This window comes from Motacilla alba, chromosome 6 (assembly GCF_015832195.1).
Source record: "Motacilla alba alba isolate MOTALB_02 chromosome 6, Motacilla_alba_V1.0_pri, whole genome shotgun sequence".
Lineage (NCBI taxonomy): Eukaryota > Metazoa > Chordata > Aves > Passeriformes > Motacillidae > Motacilla > Motacilla alba.
In genome coordinates, this window is record NC_052021.1 from 22,300,687 (window position 1) to 22,323,452 (window position 22,766).

At 38.3% G+C, this 22,766-nt stretch overlaps 1 protein-coding gene across 15 annotated transcripts in view; it reads right to left on the reverse strand.

Moving 5' to 3' along the window:
- Positions 1 to 22,766, reverse strand: part of LCOR (ligand dependent nuclear receptor corepressor) — an 86,275-nt gene that overhangs the window by 20,622 nt on the left and 42,887 nt on the right. For 9 of the 15 annotated variants that reach the window (XM_038140138.1, XM_038140139.1, XM_038140136.1 and 6 more), the window contains one exon: positions 13,826 to 13,919. Coding sequence is in view for 6 of the 15 variants with exons in the window: in XM_038140141.1 (XP_037996069.1) it covers positions 10,084 to 11,053; positions 13,826 to 13,919; positions 16,782 to 17,069; positions 21,588 to 21,720 (1,485 nt within the window). In the remaining 9 variants the exon portion in view is untranslated. Of the gene's footprint in view, positions 1 to 1,548; positions 11,054 to 13,825; positions 13,920 to 16,781; positions 17,070 to 21,587; positions 21,721 to 22,766 lie in introns of those variants that run through there. The other 6 variants (XM_038140127.1, XM_038140128.1, XM_038140131.1 and 3 more) reach the window with 2 other exon arrangements.

Genomic DNA, 22,766 nt, shown 5'->3' on the forward strand with positions numbered 1-22,766 from the left:
CCATCAGCAAGTCCTTCAGGAAAAGCAGAAAAACGTGGTATTTCTGATAATCGCAGGACTAAAAGTGTCAATTAAAAATGTTCTGGGACAAGCCTGCACAGTGTAATGCATCCTAAAGAATGGCAGATGGGAATATGGTTCATCACTTTCAAAGGCTATTTTCACAGATTTGACAGATGTATTCAGACAAAGAGAAAAAAATATTACAAATGATAGTTTACTGCACAAGGCTTTCAAGCTATTTACACATAAAAACTCACTATTCCTGAATAAGTGTAAGATGTAGTCTCTAGTTAAACCAAGTTTTTTACTTAAGAGGAATTTGCCTGGTAAAGCCAAACCAATGACAGCACTCAATTACCATTTTGCTTTTTGTTTTTAGTATTGGCATTAGTACACAAGAAATACAATCATTAGTTTGTAACGTAACAGTTATTTAATGATTTTAAAAAACAAAAAAGGCACTGAAAAATGCAAACCCTAAATTACCTACTTTTCAATAGCACATGCTAAGAAAGGCAATTTCTCAGGAGAAAAGAAACCTGGGCTAGATACTGTGCAGCATTATGAATTTTCCTAAAGCTAGGAAATCCCTATGCATCACTCTCAAAATCATCGTAGAACTGAACACAAAGGTTAGCAGAAATGCCTAAACTCACGTAGGTTCCATTATACACCACTTAGTGTAACCTACTTTTTAGTATTCAGCATTTCAGTATCAATAATGCATAACGTCAAAAGTCGTTCAACCCAAAGTACAGGCACGAGAAAGTAAACAGGGATCTTGGAGAAGGGCCGGCTGCAGTGCGGTGTCACTGCTGGATTTGCCTTGTGCCCCCGTGCAGAGGGACAGCACGATGGAGTTGCTGGAGCTTTCCCTGCGCTAATGGGGAGCTGGGGGCCTGCGCCCTCTGCAGAAGAAGAACAGAGAAAATAAAGCTGCAGAGAAAATAAAAGTGACACCAGTGCCTCGGTGAGCAGCTGAGCAAGGTGCCTGGGCCTGGTGACGTGCGCTGCAGTACAAAGCTCCACTGCCCCAACCGGTGCTCTGCCCGCTGCCACCCCACAGCCCAAAACCGACCCACACGGGGCTCTGGCCACGCTTTCACTACCTCTGTGCCTAGCTTGGCTCATTACTAAGTGCTCGGTGAACATCACTACACCACCTTTTATTTTCCCTCCTGAGAGGTTGTTTGTTCTTCACTGGATAAATTATTTACAATTAAGGAAATTAAGGTGGCCAGTAGGGAAGCACAAATTAAGAGTACGGGAGTTCATGAGACCAGGCTGCTATGAGACAGCGTTTCAGCTTTCACATGTATTCCCTACCCAGCTGCTAAAGCAGCTTTACCGTCAATCCTATTTAGGGCAAGAACCCAACGGAGTATGGAGATTCCAAAGCTCAGTCCTTCAGCCAGAAATTGCTTCACCTTCTATTTTCACTTCCTCCCCTGCTTCTCCCCCTTGCGATAGTTTCCATCTCATATCCTTGGGCTATTAGTAATAAGCATTTAGAAAGCACATTAGGAACAACAGAATTGGAACCCCTTGAAGTTTTTCACAACAAAATTTATTAGAAGAATAGTGGTTTTGAAAAGTCTAGCATCCAGTGAAAACTACCATACACAACGTTACAGCTGGGAATGTGTTTCCAAAATGACATGGTCAAATAATACAATGGAGCCATTAAATCTTACACATGCACAACAAGAGAATTAGCGCTTTGACATACAATGCAAAAAATAAATGGACCACATGAAATAAAAATTTAAAAGTACTTATCACATACATTAAGACACAGCTTATTTAGTCCAGTCAAAAAATCAGAACTGCATTAAAAAAATTAATGTAGTGCAATCAAACCAAAAACCTTAATTTGTGATCATAAGTGCTCTACTACATAAAACATTGATCATAGCAAGGAACAAAAAATTCAAATCACACAGTACAAAAAAAATCTGTAAATAAATATAAACTACAGTACAAGAGAAATATTAAATTATACAATTCCGTCAAACTGTAAACAGTATATTGAAATGAGGTCCATAAGAGTAAAGGGGGGGGTTCCTGTTTTTTTTTCCCATGACACTTGAACTTCTAGAGGTCAGAGAGAAATGCCATTTTCCATACTCTTCAAAGACTATGGGTTACATAAATAGAAAGAGAAGACTTTTTAGATGTAAAGTGTCAAATAATAAAGCAGAGGTGTTGCTGACTTGCGACTGCCAACAGATCACCGTGAAGGCAGAACGGCAGATTTTAGTTTCAGGCTTGGCCTCCAGGTGAGCACAGCACAGAGGCACTGCAGGTGTTCAGTGAATAATGCTCAGCCTTGGAAAGGAGGCACCTCGTGAGCTCTGGTCCTACCCAGGAGGTGGAAGTAATTATGGACAACCTGGACCTCTGCTGATTATCTGACAGGTTTACATGCTTGTCATACAAACACCAACTTTGGCAGAACAATTACTAATAAACTCAAAGCACTCCCGGCCCATTGGTTTCCATCACAGTGGCCAGTGCACAGAATTCTCTAAGGACATTGCATAACTAGAGTGTAGAGGTCAGACAGCCAAGGACCCGTGCTTGAGGTTAGAAGTAGTTATGGTGAGAGAGAAGCAAGAGCCACGTTAAGAAGCTGCCTCTGCTGTTCGCAGAAGCAGCTGGGAATGTATTTCATTTTTAGCTGCGCTGGCTAGTAGTGGCATTTTAAAATATATAAGTTTAAGATAACATATATACTATATATGTATATAATATAATACATATTATATAATATACATAGGAATTTCTTACAATACATACCAGGAACCCCCACGCGATCTGCTCAGTAGTAATAACTGAATATACAGAATGCCACTATAAGTGTCTGAGGCACTGTGTGCTGGAGAGTAAATATGCAGCTTTAAAATCCGTTTGGCTGAGTTATACCTGGATACCTGAACTGAGTTTTAAGTTGACATTCATCAAGGATGTGCTATCAGCACGTCAAAAGAAAAGCAAAACAAAATACAAGTCACTGCTAGGTTTAAGAAGAGAGTACAAGTACCTGAATTGAGTGAGGATAGTGTGTAAACTGTCCCTGAGGGTTTTTAAACAGTGTGTGTACAAGTTGGATTCCTAAGAACATTAGTTTAAACTTACACTGCGGACTGATAAAATACCAATGTCTGACAATTTAACAAGTGGAGGTTAAAAAGAGTTATGAGCAAACACTCAAAACATTTTATACATTTTAAAGCAGCAGTAAGCTGCTGTAAGCATACATCCCATCAGTACAAGCAACACGTGGGACTCAGATAAAGGTTTCTATTTGCAAAAAGCCCATCATATATCGATAAGTAAAGAATATTCACCTGCTAAATTAGAATGCACCTAGTTACAGACTAGCAATTCAAGATTAATTTTTTAATCAAATACTTTGCTATACTTTGCTATTACATACTAAAATTCCTTAAGCTCACTAATGCTGGTATTCTAATCTATTTTTTTTAAATGTTCCCCCTTCATTTAAGAAATATACCATTCCACAACTTAAACATTAAGATCCATTTTCAGTCCTCAGATGTAAAAAGCATGTCAATGAGTTTATATTAAAAATTTACACGGTAAAAAGGCTTGAATTTCAGCCAGAGATTCTAAATACTACTCATTCCCTGAAGGCATAAGGGAGAAAGAATCCCTACCCATTTTTCTTGTGATATAGTTTTCAAACTGAACATTAAACAATGGTCCAAAATGGTTTTTTTTTCAGTTTGGGAAACTTCCCTTCCCTACCCATCATCCCAGATTCCCAATGTTAAGCCCTGAAATGGCCTACTGAAATGATCAGTTAAAAATACCAGGCATGTATATATACATCCCCTGCCTGAACTCCAGAATATTTTGTTGTACTAGTCTTTAAAAGACAGATTAATATCCCAAGAAACCTTGTGATCTGACCTGACAAGCTGTTCATGATCCTAGATTGTATATTTGAAGTATTTCATAACCTGAAGACCAGATTTAATTAAGACTCTGGCATTGTAACAGAGAAAGTGCTGCAGTTATTTATCCCTTTTCTGGTACTTTAGAATAGGTCAGACAAGTGCTTTTTATAGTTTACATGTTTTCACGCAGGCATAAAAAGTATTCTCTGCAAAACTATTTGAGAAATGTAGCACCAAGTAATTGATAAACTCTTTAAGTAGCTCTAGTAGTATCCTCATTATTTCTGAGTAGGAAAAAAATATGAAGATAAACTGTGCTGGGTGATGATGAGAGAAATTGTTTTTGATGTTAACTGTTCCTGCTCCAGTCAAAATGAAGCCTGTGTCCTAATCCCTGCTCTGTAAGGTAATTATCATCTTGAGTCCTCCTAAATTATATTTACCAATTCAGTAGAGACAAGCACAGGGGCACTGGTGGGGATGTTTGTTTTTAAGAAGGTAAATTAAATACCCTGGACAGGCTAAAAAAAATCCTCCGTTCCAGTACATCACCCAGGAAAACTGATTTTGTAACTGGGCTGAGAGATTCTTGTGAGGATTCAATAAAGCTCTCTTAACATGAAGGTTTTTATGACAATACCTGAATATAGGTATAATTCAGTAGGACATGAGGTCCAAAACTGCTCCTGTAATACTGGTTTAAAGACTTGGCCCCAATTAAAGAAAGAACAGGAAAGAGAGAGAGAGAGAGAGAGAGAGAGAGAGAGATGGACACTGGAATGCTTTAAGTACTTAGCAGCTTACATAAAGTGGACCTACAGATCATTTTGAGCTTGTAATATCTCTCTGCCTATTGGTCATCACAGCGCACTGTGTTTATACACTGGATAATCTGAAATGAGTCACTAGAGTGGCTACTTTATCTGCTACATTCATCAGAACTGCATACAACTAGCAGCGCAGATTTTTAGGTTTCTGAAGGTTCCAATTACTGAATTTTCAATATAATTCAAGATCAAGTAGAAACCTTTATAGTACCAAAACAAGTTTCAAAATTATTTTCTTACAGCTTTCTAAAACAATATTAGCCAACATTACGTACTGATGCCAAGAAAAAGCAACATTGACCTAGACTGAAATTACATTTAATTTCTGAAACATTTGTGGGGAATACCTAGAGGTTTCTGATCCTCATGAAAATGAGGGAAACAACCCTTCCCATCCTACTTCTAACATTTGGCAGAGAATTTAGCTATTTAAAATATTGTGACAAATCTTTCCATAAGGTTAATAATTTCGCCTTCCTAAGATTTTGGACTGCAATAAGAGTATGCATTCTTATACTAAAGAGTTCAAATTTTGTCTTCACTGAAGAAAGAGGTCTTTACGTTACAGATGCAGCCACACTGTTTTTGAGAAAAAAAGGGAACAGTAGAGTGCTCCCTTCACTCCTTGGACACTGTGTTCTTCTCCTAAGACTCAAGGACATCTTAAGAGCATTACTTGAAAGTAAACTGGAAAGAAACACATGGAAATTCCAGTTTTGCCTGTATAACAATCGTTGCAGATGATACAAAAAGCAATTCAATCAGAATTAAAAAGTTGTTTCACAAAGCTTACTCAACCCTAAAGCTACTAAATCACTTTGCCAGCTCCCATGAATTTCCAGGGAAAGGCAATGTACTCTTGAGTACTCATGAAAGAAATATTTAGATGCAAATGCTGGCCTGCCACAAGACAAAGCACAGACTATTCTTTGTCTGCTCTTACCCAGTCTAAACACAAATGCAGTTACCTCCAGTGTTTAGGAATATCCTCCAGCAGTAGAAAGTTCTGCAAAAAATGTCGTGCAGGAGTTGCAAGAGAACACAGAAGCTGAACGTGTTCCCTTACTAGAGGCATTATCCTATCTGTACCCCTGCATTGTTAAAAATATTTTTTTCTCCAACTGCCAAAAAAGTTCAGAGTTTGAATTCAGGTCTAGCAGTAGGGTTGGTAATGCAAGCATCAAGTTATGAGTTTTGCAACAAAAAAGAAAGTAAAGGCATACCTGTATTGCTTATGGAGCAACTTCTCCTGTGCAACAGGGAAAAAATGAGAAATTCTAAAGGAAACTGTCTTGAACCTTTAGAAAAAATCAGGGAATGACTGGAAAATAAATAATCTTTAGACAAAAATGAGTCCAGAAACGTGTCCCTACAATATCTAACTGGAAACGTTCAACTCTATAGCTGTACTCAAGCATTACAGCCACAATAATGCCTACAACACTGTGGAATGAGGATCCAGCTGGCTGAAAGTGAGGTAATAGTTTGTAATAGGTCAGAGTTCTAAAAAAGCACTTTAACATCTTACAAATCCAAATTAAAAAAAAAAAAAAAAAGGACACATTTCATACATGTTGGGCTTTCCCACCAGAACTGTACGATAATTAACTCCACACCAGGACCCCTACCACACTAAGCCTTACTCATCTTCAATTATATGCTGCAGCAAAGATTTACCAAGCGACACCTAAACTTCAGTACAATATGAAACTTCGATTCTTAAAACTTTATACACACAAAATATAAAATTACTTTTCTAGGATGGGGTAGGGGAGGGGGATTCTCCTTCATGGTACTTGGACTGAAAAACTAGTTTTCAGAGACTGCCACAAATATAATTCACAGTTTCTTGCTGTCAGGCTTTGTCAGCTACATCAACGTAGTACACAACAATACTGTTAAGTCCAATAACTACATTGGATGGACATTCTCGGGAATAAGAGAAAACTAGTGACAAAAAATACCCGAAAGGTCTCCTCCTAACAACGTCTCGATTTTTACAGGGTTGCAGTTTGTCTATGTTACACGTTAATGCGATCTCACAAGAGCAGCAGGAGAAGCCTTTAAAATCTTTCTCCTGTCCAAGTGATCCAAGTAACATAAGCATCCACTTACCAGGAATAAGATGAGAAACAAGGCTTTTGTTACAAAGACCGCAGTGAACCACACCTTCCCACACCAAAATATGGTCAACCAGGGATTTTGGCCATGCAAACTGCTGGTCAGCAGAAAATTAAGCATGCTAATGGACAAACATTAATTCCAATCATATATTTAAAATGATCCCAAATACTACTAGTTAGCTACACTGAAAGCGCCTGCAAAATATATGTAGTGAAAAATGAAACAAAATATTAGTGATCACTGCAGCACTTAGAGTGATACTAGCCTTAAGTGATGAATCACCTCAGAGAAAATATGTTAGATGGGACTTTGAAACAAAAAAAGTAACATTAAAAGGTGCACCTGAATATTACAGACTAAATTTACAAAACCTACAATAAGGTAAAATATATATCTTTTGAATATTCAGCAGCTTTTTTTTTAAATTTGTTTTTATTTTTTGAGAGGCTCATGAAATTTTAAAAAGGGACCACTAACTAATCTCAACCATGCTTCACAAAACAATAATGGCTATTTCATATTGCAGTTACCAATGTAATGCAATTAGTGCTTAAAAAATAATCTACACTTTTTCTTTTTTTTCCTTTTTAAACAGAGACCTTTGGAGGAAATATGGTTGTTCAAAAGCTTCTTTAAAAAGAAAGATTACCTGAATATTAAGTTATCACAGATCAAGTGTTGTGTTTAAAAGCTTTGCAGTTATGAGTATTACAATCTTCAGGTCTCAGGACATTTAAACTGAGAAAGTTACGTGTTTGGTTTGTTGTTGTTTTTTTTTTTTTTTAAATCCACTTCCTAACCAAAGCAAATAAAAGAGTACTCAACTTCTCACTATCTATTTACAATTCTTAGCCTACAGTCTGAAATGACAAGACAAATTTTCTTTTAAAACTGCAGCATTAAAGGGTAGGCACACCATTCTTCTGCTGCACGATTGTCACCCACTTAAACATACACATACAAAATATTTAGGTTAGTAAAATGAGCACTCCACGTACACTACAGTGACAAGTTTTATAAAACTCAACTCATGTTTCTTAAATAAGGACAACTGCAAAAGGTTAAACCTCTCTCAAAAGTAAAACTGTGTTACTTTTTTTTTTAACTTGCAACAAACTTTCTACCATAACCTCCAACAGCAGATGAAACCACACCTTAAACTGCGCCTTTATTGCAATCACCAGCTAAACTGGAACGTATTGCAGAGTTTATATACTGCTACTGAGCTTAAACTGCTTTAAATGTCAAGATGAAAACTAGAAAACTACAAGGAACCAGGATTTTGAGGACTAAAATATATTAAGTAAACAAAAATAAAGTATACTTGGGGCCAAATGCCCAGTCCATTTCAAGAATGAGCAGTGCATATTTAAAACAACAGCAATGGTGTGCCTAACCTTTGAAAATATGAAGTTGCTGGGGAGGGGGAGAGGCTAATAGAATCAACTGTTCCAGAAGTCATTCAGCATCCCTAGGGCTACCTAGGCCACCCTCCCATGAACTTTGAGAGACCACTTTCACTGACATCACTTAATGCTCTCACACAAAAACTCCAATGCTTCTTTTGGTTGTGCAAATGGGGAAAAAATGGTAATTCTATCTACCTTTTGCACAGATTAAGACCAAATTGCTTCTACCTGAAGAACCAGCAATTACGATTTGGTCATGTTGTGGTAAGTCCAGTAAGTTCCACTTAGTTACTGACCACTCCCGCAGAAAGTATCAAAGATAAAAGTTCAGTACAAAACTTATCCTGGATCTCCATATAAGCATAAAGATACCACCATACTGAAAAAAACCCCAGATTTGTGGTTTAAGGAGTGCTTTTTTAAATGGTGTTTAAATGCTTATTCTAGCATGTGCTAAACCACTATCAAAATAGATTAAATAAAAACAACAACAAAAAAGCAGGACTTAATTCCTGCTACTGGCAACTGTAATATTTAAAAAGGAAACACCCATTCATTGAGTGTTCGACCCTGACAGTATTACAGATAGATATGATGCAGAGCCTGAATTAGATCAGGCTACCAGTGTTTTACTTCTTCCCTGAACATTAACAAGCTCCTTCACTAATGTGGATATTTGGGCAGACTACTGAGGTTGTAACGTTTGAGATCACCATGTTGTGGGCTATTTTTTTTTTCCTTTTTTTTTTTTTTTCCACCCCCGGTATCACAGTAGTTTGTTACACAAATCCCCCATCCCTGGATTAGAGTCATTTAAACTAGCTGTTGGGACCACATAGTTTAGTAAACTTAGAACCAAGTCTGTAAAAAGTGTAAAGGTCACAAAGAACCATAGTTCTGGTATAATGAGGCATACCCTAATACATCATTTAGTGTACCCTGACTGCTCCTGACTGTGAGAAGCTTGTCTTCCATGAGATAAGGCTACATCCTCAAGCAGGTGAGTGTAAATATCACCTTTCAAAAACACCAAATAAAATTACAGTGAAGGTAGTGTTATAAATAATTAACTGACATTTTCTGAAGGTAGTGTATGTTCCCTCCCCTCCCCTCCGGGTGAGCACTAAGCAGACAGCAAATGGTAAGTACAGTTAATTTAGAAAGAAAACAGTGGAGAGCCTAATTAGACCCAATTGATTATCTATCTAGTTAACAAATCTGAGTTCAAGAGAGGTACCATTCCTAAATAATTTGATTTAGCTCAAACCTTTCAATCAACTGGATCAACAAAAAATAAGAAGGGGAAAAAAAAGATTTCTGAAACATTTTTGAAGAATGACAGTCTGATTTTCATTTGAGAATTGCCTGGATTTAGGAGAGTGTCAGTTTAACAAAGTGGACTTATTTCTATAAAGGCAGATATAAAAAATCCAACATCAGAAGTTCAGGCAGGCTCTACAGGCAAGATGTCCACTTCTACAGATCTGCATTCTTTGTGAGGTAACTCAATTCTCTATTACAGAGAAACATGCAAAAGGCAAAAGAAAAAAAAAAAGGAACAAAGAAATAAAGAGGGCAGTGGGCAGGTGAAGGAGGGAAACTGTGCCATACTCGGCCAGAAAAATTTACAAATGTGACATTCAGAGCACATCTTTCACCTGTGTTCACATAAGTCTATGCTAAACTGCAAAGGAAAGAGCATTGCAGTAAACAGGAGACTCAGGTGCGCTCAGTGATGGTTGAACTATGCAGTAGTGCTCACCCAGTTTGCAAAGTAATTGGCACTCTACAACATCCCTATTCATCCTTCAATTCATTCGCACTTTGTGCTGCTTCTCCCTGGGGATCTAATTCAATCTTTACTGAAACATCCTGCCCCTCCGACCTCATTAATTTCATTTTTTTCTTTGGAGGGTTTTTCAAAGTGCCCAGCCTCTCTTTAACTTTGTACTCCAGTGTACTGTGGGGGATCCCATAAATACTCTGAGCTTTGGAAACACTCATTTTCCCGCTCATAACCACAGAGATTGCTTCCTCCAGTATCTCGCTGTTGTACTGTCTGTATCTCCCTCTTTTCTTCCTAGGTTGCTTGGAGCCAGGATCTCCCTCTTGATCTGAGGTGGGATATGGCTGTCCAGAGGTAGACTGCTCAGCATCTGAGCCCCAGGAATCTGGTCCAGCATCCAGCAGACTTCTCCTATTTTGTTTTGGAAGGATAGCCCTTAACTTTTTGCTAAGTGCGCTCTCCGTTTGTGAACCCATTACCAAAGAGCTATAGCTGAACTGGTCACCAGTGCGGGACTCCCATGAAAGGTCCATGCCTCGAACTTGTGGTATCTTTAAATCCACAGGAGATGAATGGCTCACGTCCTTTTTCCCATCCTGTTTAGTGTGAAGTGCCATTTTTTGAAAGGCAGAGTTTTCTGTAAGAAAAGGAAGGTCACTGATGTTGCTGAGTGCACCATTTCCCCTGAATTTCATGCGGCTGAAATTGAATTCGTAGTGTGGTTTTGCCCAAGAAGCCTCCCTGGATAATATTAAGTGCTGTCCATGATTCTGTAGTCCAGATGGCCCATGGCTGGCAGCCGTAGAAAACTGGTTTCTGCTCAGCAGTTCTTCACTAATCTGGAGTGATCGAGCCAGCGGTACTTTAAGAGATGTGGAGTGGCCATAACCTTCCCTGGTTCCATCCTGCAAGCTTCTTGGAGGTACCCCATCACCACTCTGTAGTCCCTCCGGATGGTGCTGGCTGGGTCTCCCAGGTCGCCTAATTGGATGGAAGGAAACTGATGTGAGCAGGACTTGCACAGGTAGGGAGGGATGGGTGAGGGGGCCACTCCTTTATTAGAAGGCCTTGCTTGGGTAACATCACTTTTTGTGTTATTTATTTTTCTCTAAATTTTTTTTTTATTACTTTAATTTTATTTTTTTAAGTCTCAGCATCAGTCAGTTTTAAAACTTGTTCACAAAAAAAAGAGAAGCTTTTTGGGCAAAGAAAAATGAAACCTGTTGGCTGGTCTCTGGTTGGGTTCACAAATTCTCGGAGTAGAAAAGACTTCGCGCAAGCGTCTGAAAATAGCACCTTAATTACAAAGTAGTAATCGATCGCCATAGATCTACACACAACTGTGTTACTGGTGTGACGTTACCACTAAACAAGCACAGTAATAAAAGAGTAAGCCAAAGTGCAACATATTCAGCATGTAAATATGACTGCCACCTGCAGTATCTACACACAGGTGGAAACCCTGCATAGTGTTTGCTTACATCATATTGAAGAATTGCTGCTCAGGATAAAAGGAAAAGCTTAGCAGGTCTCAGAGGTATTTGCCTGACTTTCATTAAGCACCAAACATGAAAGCCGGGATACTGCGGATCACAAAGAAAAACACTTACACTAGACTTACCAAACTGCTCTCTTAACAACTAATTGCATATATACAGAGCCCTGAATCTCATTTGATAAAAAGCATGCCTAGGAATAGTAAGATCTAAGCACCAACTGTCATCCAGATCAAGGGTTAACAAAAAAAAAAAAAAAGGCAGTATGTATTTTTACCATTTCCCTTTCATCACAAGTGTTCTTTCTATGAAATTAAGTACTACTGCTGCAGAGAATCACATCTATTTTAATGCTTTGATTGCTTAGCCCCCTGTAGTTATTAAGTCACATTGGTTTCAAAATCCACCTCCAAATTCCTCCATGTTCAGCATACAAATTAACAAAGAGAATCTATTTTAATGCTCTGGGATGCTATACTGGCGTCAAGCCCTCTGGCTAAGTCAGCATTACTTAAGGATAGGATACATAGTACTGAAAAGCTACGTTATTATTTTTAACATCACACTGGGATTAAAAAGTCTTTAGAGAAAAGACATCCACTGCAAGAACCTGGCATGTAACATACACAATGCTTGATACACATGCTGTTCACTTCTCCCCAGGATGCAACAAGTCATAGGATGTGCACAACAAAAGTCAGCAAGGATTCACAACAAAATCCAGAGAAATGGATCAAAGTTTGCAGTTCCAGAGAACCCTCTCAGACAATGTGCATTGTCTGCACCCCTTCTACAGCGTGTATCAGCATCACAGTGGGCACCAGTGATTCTACACCTAAGTAAAGGTCATACTGGCAGTTAATAGAGGGTTACACCCGACTTAGTGATGCTGAACAAACTGCAGCCAGCCTCATATGCCACACACCTGGACAAGTAACCACAGGTGCCAGTATGCCACATCCTCTCTGGACACACAGGACTGAGCAGGACAGTGGCAGATGCTGGCCCTGCCATCCCTGAGTGTTGGACTTTGGCCCTCACTTGATTCACAAACAAGGGAACAAAAAGTACAGAGCCTCAGTGGCTTCTGCTGCATTCCTAGGAAAATAAAGATGGAAATAACCTCTTCAGAATTAGAGGAGAAGTACTGCTGGGGAAAGTTTATGCTAAAGAATTGTAAAAAGTATTAAGACTAAGTTTGAAAAAGAGTTTGAAGTATTTTATTAATAGAAATATTAAATGGAAAAGTAATCTTGAAAGGAGAAATCTGAGACAGTATATTTTTCCAAAGAGAAATGCAAAAATTCAATCAGCTATTATCAGTACATGGGAATGGTGGTGGAAGAGGGTTGCTAGTTGAGATTTTCAAGTTTTTCAAAGGCTACCATAAAGCTAAATCCAGCCGTTAAATAGCACTTTAAACCATATACTATTTCTGTACTTCAGTAAAAAATATTTGTTCACAGTAGCTTCAAGATAATCAACACCCAAAACCCCTCTTAGTCCCAGGCAGCCTCTCCAGTACCCTAACTAAGAGTAAAGGGTTTCTAAATGTATGCAAATGGTGACCGTTAGAAACATGAAACCTAAATACTGGTTTTTCATTTGACAGTATATCACACCTTGAACTGATTAGGCAAGAGTAGTACACCACATACTTTGTGATTATTAAAAAAAAAAAACTTCTTCAGCACTACAGAACAATCACAAATCCAAAGTTACATTTAAAGTTTTCTGAACTACCAGACCTCCTGCCCTATGTGCTCTAAGTTGTGGTTTATGCTAGGAAATATTAACAAAAATCATGCAGTGATTTAAATCTAATTCAGCATGGTTTATCACCCAAATCACTGTTACCTCTAAAATAAACTTTCCTGTTAGCTAACTTTGCCTTAAGTGAAATGAAGTCTAAATATACTGCAAAGCCTCTAAGACTCTTCATGCACTTACTTGAACTGACATGTTCACAGAAATCACCTATCACTAAACCCAAGAAACAACTAATGGAAGAATCTCTGGATAAGCACCAAATTGGCAAAACTAACAGATATTAGTCTTTAACTGCAAGTAAAACCTATCTCAGTTGGCAACAATTCTTATTTGGCAGGTGGGGTGAAGGTATCTGCCAAACGTACAAGTCGAAAACACATTACTCCAAAGGGTTAACACCAAAAGAAACTTAAAATTAACAGGAGCTAAGAACACATTTTTATTAGAAAACTGTTTTAAAAGGTCATAGTAAGTTGCTTTCTCTTACCCATTTCCCGAAGTACTAGAGCACCCTGGAGAGTGACTCAGAGAGGTGCTGCCAGCACAAGGACTCTTCTTAGTGGATAAATCAAGCACACCGTCTGTAGAGACAAAAGAATGACTTCAGTGTTTGAAGAAGCAGGATCAGCCATGCTGATCTTGTCTTCAGCTGAAAACACAAACCAAGTCTTCTGAGCTGAAGTCATTTTTAGCACACATTTTTTGGTTTATTGTATTTTTAAACAAAATAAAGCTTGGAATTATTTTGCAATATGGTTTACATGTGACTTCAATATAGTCTTTAGAAATCACAACAAAAATTAACAAAATTAAAAGTTCATCTGTTACAGGAGACATAGCATAACAAATTAATCTACAAGTGACAGTTCTGGATACAACAGAGCCTATCACATAACTACCTTTCAGCGGTCCAGAACTGAGACAATCTTCAAAATTTGTCAACCTGAGATATTCCCCTCCTTGAAGGGAGGCTGCAAGCCAGTATTCAGATTTTTTTCCTTTTTTATACAGATCTCTTGTAGGAAAATTCACTGAGAATTTCATACTGGAGATTAAATGAACACACATATATAGATGTGAGATTCCTTCTCATGTGGCAGCCAGCTTCATCTTTTTTTCCATATCTCCAATGGGTCCCTACTGGAAAGCCTGCTGCCTTTCTCCTCTATTGTGTCATTTTATTCCCTCTCTTCCATATGCCAGATTGGTTTTCCTGTTAGACTGCTTGCTCCACTCTCACTAACAGCACATCCTTAAGCTCCCTCATGCTCCCCTGCAAACCCTTATGTAAACTCTGCATTTAGAGGCACCAGAAAAGGGAGCTTGTTTCACCAGGAAAGCCTTGCTCCTGCTGCACTGAAGCAGCTTGAAATTCTGGTAATTTTAATAAGGGCAACATTGTCATTGAAGCAGCCCAGACATCTGAAGTTCCTGGAAACTTTGAAACAAGGAATTTATGAGGCAGAGATAAATGAAACCTGTTGGCAAGGTGAACTTGAGACATATGAGAGCTCCTCACTCATTCCATCTAATCAAGAAAATACCACCCAACACAAGAACAATGTAAGGCAGCTTTCAGATTGCTTAAAGTTCTCATTTGACATATGGAGAAAAAAACATGATAAACAGTGAACTAGAATTAACTTAGGAAAAGCTGTTCCACCCACTGCATTTGGGAACACAGCATAACCCAAACTTAAGCAAGCAGAAAATTAAATTTTCATTTTGAACAACACTTATGCAGGCACAAGAGACACAGACTGGGTCAAGTCTTTCTTTTCAAGAGGCTGGACAGCACAGGCAGCTGCTGGAGGCACTTGCATCCATGCTTCCTCCCTCAGAAGAGTCAGTATGACCTAGAAGCCCCTGAGGAGAAGCAGGGCCAACCTCACACCCCAGGGAGAAGCTTACAACTAGTTGGGTTCCCAACTAGCTGGGTTCCCTTCAAGCCACTAGAACAAACCATAGCACAAAGCACCACGAGCAATCTTTTCATGACAGCCTCTGAAATCTCTCGTTAACAAGTTTGGCAAAATCTCTTTCCAATTACATTAAATGTAAATTGGGGAAAAAATTTACATCAGCAAACAGATTACTGTATAATTCAATACGCACATGTTCTACTCTCATAACGAGCACTATGAACACCATACATTATCTTACAGCTTTTTCCATCACATGGTAGCTAAAGAACAGTTCATGCACATGCTTTCTTCTTCACCATACCATCCTCTAATTAAAAAGGAACAAACCAAAAGCAAAACTGATTATCTCCCTCTTTCTTTCAGCAAAAAGTTTAACAATGAGAACAGTTTCACATTTAGAAACATACATGCAAAACACACTCACAAAATGCATTTATAATAAAGACAGCTAGAAACAAATGCCTATCGCCTAACTGTACAAGTCCACATTTCAAAAGAGACACTATTCAACCTCTCACTGCAGTTTGCAACTGAAGTGCTGTAAGTGCAGTATGCGTCCAGATGTCCAAGCTGCATATTACTGGACACATAAAATTAACCTGTTGGCAAAAAGCTTCATAAACCAAATTTAAAAGAATACAGGATACCTACTTTTCTGTCATAAAAAAAAAGCCTTTTTCTAGCTTTCTCCAGGCAACTTTTCCATTTGCAGATGGAAAGCCTACTGTGACAGAATGACTTCAAGCACTAATATTTTTCTGAAGAAGGATAAAGGCTCTAATTTTAATCAGTACGATACACTTAGGATTCAAGAGTTTCAGAAAAGAAAAGTTCATATACTATATCACTCACAGAATTTGCTTCTTTTTAAAAAAGGCATTTTTGATGGAAAGCAAGGTTTTTGAATTAAAATAAGCTCTGAAACACTGTTACAAGTTATTCAATCTGTGCTCTGCAGAACAAGTCTATTTTTAAGGTATAAAAGAGACATTTCTTCCAAACACACAAACCTGGAAGTTTAGTGCAGTTCATGGGTATAATTTTCATAGCCTTCACAAAGCAATTTCTCACAGACTTTTTAAAGATAGTCTTCTCACACCACAACCAGAAAGAAAATAAATCAGCCTTTCAGTCAGATTGTGCACTAATCTTCAGAGAAGAGACAACATTATGATTTTCATGACCATGTGAACTTCTCTTATCAGCAAGCGTACAGTCTATTTTGGCAGACTGTTTCTTGCAGCTCCCAGTAGGAACAGCACATTCATCCTCGGAGTCTAGAGCATGTCCATCCCCTTTGCCCTTCTTCAGAAGAATCTCTCATGTCTATGGGTCTACATTCTTTCAAAATGTCTTTTCTCTCCCAGCCACACTGAACTAGTCATTATTTAATTGTAAAAACATCTCCTGCTTTTCCACTTTACATTTTATGCAAAAGTGCAACCTTCTAATTGGTTCTGCAATAAGAATGCCATTAATGGACTGCCACAGGATGCAAGACACTGGTAAGAGTCCTACCTTGTTCACTAGGTTCTGACTGAGACTTTCTGACAGTAAGGTCCAGAGGTGAGTCTTGGTCAGCCATGAGCAGTTTGCTGAGCACAGGGTTCTGAGCAGTTGCAGCCGTGGGAGAGGAGGCGACCAGAGATGCTTTCAGCAGGCTTTGGTTCTTTGTGCTATTGGGCTGGCTGGAGTCCTGAGTAGAGCTATTTTTTGAGGTATATTCAGCAGCAAACTGTCGGATCATTCGCTGCATGATCTCACGGGCCACTAGGGGAATATTTGGGTCAGAGACCCTAGGACTGTCTGCAAATATTAGAGATTTCTTTTAAGGAAGCACTTTAAGTAAAACAGCTTTTATATTAAGTCATTGTTTATTTAGAAAAAAAAATCCAGGGGGGGAAAAACCCCAAAGATAAAATAGTTTCTGTAGAAAATGTACTTTAGTCTTAGAATACCTGAATAAGAATCATCGCTAATTCTGGTACAGCCTTCCCAAAATAACACTTTGCTAAAAGAAATACACAACCTCATATTTTGTTTTAAAATATAGATATATTCTACCAGACCTTTAAGAGGTGTGGAAATGGAAAGCAGAGCTGAAGTGCCAAGTAATGGAGCTCATCCAAAAATATTGAACAGGTTATACAGTGGAAGAGTTGCATAACTTACCTGCAGCTACAGAAAGGTAAAATGGAAAATACATTTGCAGTAGTCCCCTATAAGTTTACTGAGAAATAAAGTCCTGTAGTTCTGATAAATTAAAATAATTCACATGAAGATCAAATGTTCAAATGTCTTCCATCTCATTCTACGTACTCCTTTTGACTTCTAACATTGCAATTAATGCAGGATCAGGAATCACCCAAAGAGTGTGCATATACACAAAACCCCAAGATGTGCCACATGACAAGTAATTCTAGTTCTAGAACAGCTGCTAAATCTATTAGTAACAGATGTGATGCAGAACAAGTAGGCATAGCAATTTATTTATATGAAATAGTGTATAAATAAAAAGGTATCTGGGCATGTGGACAGCACAAAAATTTATTGACAAAAATCACTATTGTAGACCAGTAGTAATTTGTGATGTGAAAGTAAATCTGTAACTCCTAAATCACAAAAGCTAAGTCCTGCCACTTCGCTTGAAACACTGTGTTCCCTGGCCAAATCAGTTTTGTGGTTTTTAAACAAACAAGCAACCTCCAAAAAAACCAAAACAACAACAACAACAAACACCAACCACCCACAATACTCTCAAAAACCCCCAAAGCACAGAAAACCACACCACTATTCCAGAAAAGGCTCAAAAGGTTTGATTTTCTATCACTGAAGAAACATTCAGAAAAAAAACTGTACAGCAGAAGACCAAATAAATCTTTAAAAGCAGCTCTCAAGAGGGAACAACAGAGAAGTGTTTACTACCTCTTTCAAAAAAATTGCCCAGGTTGAAAGGTAATCTATTGAGATTGAGCTATTAGAAGCATTAGGAAAATCTTCTGTGGGACCTTTCAGTGTTAGATTTGCCTTTCGCCACCATTTTTGTCAAAAGTACATCAATCCAACAAACCAGCTTTATGGTATTTGTAAAAGATGACTGACGTGAAGGTTTGAGCAGAGCTGCCTACAAATCAAAGAGCAGCAGTAGCAGCTTGTTTCTTGATGTAACACCATATTGAGCTTTAAATACTTATCAAGCCCAAATTCCTTTCTTTTAAGCACAGCTTTCTACATCTAAGATCTTATACAGTCACCATGTACATTCTTACAGTAAATTTCCGTAAATCCTATAAATTTCCAGGATGTTTATGTAAATATGTAACCATTTTCTTTAAAACATCCTGTAGATTTTACTTGTTCTTAAGTTTCAAATACTAGTTTTAAGAAGACACCAAAAAATGAGCCAAATCTAAATTTTGGTACATTTATAATCTCACTTGCTTCCCAAATGGTCCACAAGGACACCAGCCTGGAAAAGTGTGAAGGTTTTGTTCTGCTTTGGTGGCACTTCTTCTATTTTTCTAATCTCTTCACTATAACCTCCTGATGGACATAGAAAGGCTCTAAGGAGGCCCAGAGGGACACAATTGGATGGCATGACCAGACAGATACCAACTGTCTGACATGTGCTTGCAGCATATACAAGTGGGGCTGGCAGGAATGCAGAGCTTTACGGCACTTGTGTTTTCTGAACGAAGAATCAGGCCTTTACTGCGCTCCTTGTTCATATGTTCATTTCAAAAATGCTTACATCTGAACATATTTACACGTTCAGAAACAAAATATTACATATGCCTACAGCCATGCATCCTTGTAATCTGCAAGTTCATAGAATCAGCCCAGAATGACAACTTTCTAGTGCTGTTCAAGATAAATGCACTAATTTGGGTTACAAAGCTCTGTTTTCAAGCAGAAGGGTAGGTACCTAGCACATTAAAGGCTTCTTGCTTAATATAAAGCCTGTATGCTGAGGATTAAAGCTGTCCAAAAGTGAGTGGAAAATATGTGCTGGTGCCCATCCAGCATCACTTGAAATCAACCACATATTTATCTTGACTCCACCTGTCCAGGCTTTTTTAAGAAAATAGAACTAGAATTAACTAAAACACAGAAATTCTCTGAGAAGAGAAAATACAGCAAAAAATTATCAGCTATACATAGTCTGAAGCAGTACCTCTGAGCTTTAAAGCCTTAATAGCTTTTGTGTATTTTTATACCAAAATCTTAAAAGGGCAGTATCAAACAAACAAAGGCATGAAACCAGAAGGTCCTGTCCTGCCACAAAGTAAAGGCAACAGACAACTAAGTACTACCACTCTGCTTTGACTGGAAAAATATGAATATCTGAAGGAAACATTACTGGGTCAGAGTGCCAGGGACACAAATTTCAGAGAAAGGACTAAGATTAATGGACAGTAAACCTGTTCAAAAAGTTTGCTGATCTTGATAATTCCCTATTCATGCTCAGTACACTAATGTGTGGCCAGTGTTCAGAGAGCAGCTGCATTTTCTCTGATCTACCCGGGCTACAAAATACCCATCTCAAATGTTACTGGCAGTGAGGATGGAAAGAAGAAAAAAAATAATTGCTGGCAGGAAGTCAGGAGAGCTCAGCATCTCTGAGCAATTTAGGAACGATAAGAGTTCTGCCATTCTTTGTGTCCTCCTTGGTATGACAGTGCCTTGGGATCTTATGGCAGCAGCATGAGTTAGATTTCAAGCAATCTAAATACAGGCAAGCTTGAAAATCATGCATTAAGGATTCAGAACTGACTTCCTGCCAGGCTTCTATCCCTCGCCTGTTACTCTTGCACCAAGCACAGTTTTGTCCAAGGAAGAAAAACAAGGGTATATTTTTAAAAAATTCTCAAAGATTCTTAGACGTCTGACATGTTTCATTATCTTTATTCTGGGTATCCAGCCATGGACAGAGTATTACACCCTTCATTAACACATTGCAATATCTGCTGCTGGCTCCTCAATTTAAAAAAGCATACTTTCCTAAAAGACACACATCATACATAAAGATTTAAGTTTAGTGGTACAGGAATGAGGTCTTTAATAAACAATTTGGAAATTATGGAAAGGCTTTTTTTTTCGTGACCAGAAAAAGCAATATGGAAAAAAACTGTATTTTCTCTAGACTTTAGTTTTCTTAAATTCCTTCTGGATTTGAAGATAAATGGGATAAACTCAAAAGCAAAAGGAAACATTAAGCTTACAAGAAAAAAAAGAAAACTTAATAAGGAAGCTTTGGAATAAAGGCATTATCTGAACTATCAGTAGTAATGCAATAACTATCCTTCCTACCATCCTGCATGTATTGCAAAAAGTACAGAAGCATCATAATGTATAGCTTGTATTTATTCATTTGAGTCATAAAAGAAAGGCTAAGATACTGTTATCTACTTAAAACACCTTTAAATATTTTGGTCACTGGAAGGACGGGCTGAGGACTGGCTACAGCAATTTCTAATTTGTTAAACTGAAGCCTTGCTTTGTCCCCAGCAGATAGGTTGGAATTACTGATTTGGCAGATTTTCTCACACATGGGTTAGACTGATAAGTACGATGTACTTTCATTCAGGATGCATTTGGAAGCAACCTCTGGATTAATGTTTCTCAGATTTGTAGAAAACAGTGAAATGAGCTTTGTGCCTTCCTTAAGAGCAGTTTAAGCAACAACTCTCCAGAAGATATTTAGGTGATTTTCTAGCACTGAGCATGTTCTCGGCATATTCTACAGAAATTCTTTTGCTGACCACATTTTGAATTCTTCATATATGCCCCTTAGCACTATTCCAATAATATTTTATACTCTAGATTGTTGGGAATAGGGTGGGTAATCATTACCAATAGTGAAAAGACTGATGACCTTTAGGAAAAACTGCATTAGTACATTTCCCATCAAAATAAAATAATTTTTTAAAATACCCCACATTACCCACCTACAACCACCACTGCCACTTGACCTTTCTTCCAAACAGCCCACCCACCTAAACACTGGTTATGGGGAACAGTTAAGAACTGAGTCATCTCTCCAAAAGGGAAAACACCAGTGATCTCATGGAGAGATTTGGTTTAGGGTTAAACAGTTTTATGGTCCCTAGGCATCAATACTCTCTTGCAATGTCCCAAGCCCACACTGTTATGTTGCTACATTACTTCCAAGTTAATTTTTATCCTTGATAAATATATATAAAGAACATAAACGAAAAATACTGAACATTCAGCTTGAACATCAGATCTTTGATACCTACATTGCATGCAAAAAGACCACAAGAGAGACTATTTCCCACATCCTCCTCCCCCATTAAAACCAACCTTTTCTGTAAAAGACTGCATTGAGGAACTCTTCCGCTTGCCTTTCAAAACGAATGATTTTTGCTTGCTCTTGTCTAAGCAGAGCTTCTTGTCCAGCTTCCGAGGCTGGCTCATCCAGACTGACTAAGTGTTCCTGCAAAGATATTTAATATTTGTAAGATCTTCCAGACTCCAAAATTAATAAAGTTCCCTAGGCACTCAATATTTTACTAAATTCAAAACATTTTAAGGTACTCAGCACAGAGTTGAATTTATTTAAAGCAAAACTTAGTTTTTTGGCTGCATCAAAACATTGTACTTTGTCCTGTTTTCTTCTTGTAAATTGGGCTGGTTTGAAGGTCAACCAGAGGGAGGAATTAACCCCATACAAATACCTTGCAAGTGATTTCCACATGAAGCTACAATTTAATAGGAAAGTTACAATAAAGGCAATAGTACAGAAACACTGGCTTAAACTGACAAAGAGTTTTGGCACCCTCTTGGTCAGGGTGGTGGTAGCAGTCTGATTGAATTGTGGTTGCAGTCCCATTGAAACGACAGATGTAGATTTGTCAAAGCAGTGGTCCTGTGGAAAGGTCTGCTCCTTCCCTGGGGGTCCAGCAGCAGCTCCCCCAAGTCCCCAAACCTTGAGATCATACACCACCCTCAAATCCAGGCAGGAACATTCAGTACCTCCCCCAGGACAGGGAATTTTTCAATGGAATGACATAATCCTATGAGGCATAGGATATTTTGGGGAGTCCTTGATGGCACATTAGCAGAGATGATCATCCTTAGGCTGGGTGAACAAAGAGAACACTACACCCAACTCACAAGGTGGGGTATGCAGCTGTTACAAAGGACCCACCACTAACAGCTCATCAGAAGGTGATGGAGGCTGTGGTAGCATTCATACTTTGGTGACAACATGCATTATAACCTAAGACATTATTCAATCCTCATTCTACATCATCTACATCATATCCAAATTAATACCCTTCTTTATATATACATACACATATGCAATGAAACACTACACACAGTTCTCATTTAAAATTAGGTGTGTTGAGGTATACAACTGGTTTCCTCATCTTTCTGCATTACCCACCACATATAACCAGGTCCTTGAACAATAACAATCCCATTGATGGATTTGCCTTTGCCTGAGGTAGGATTAATCCAAACTATCTGTCCTAATAT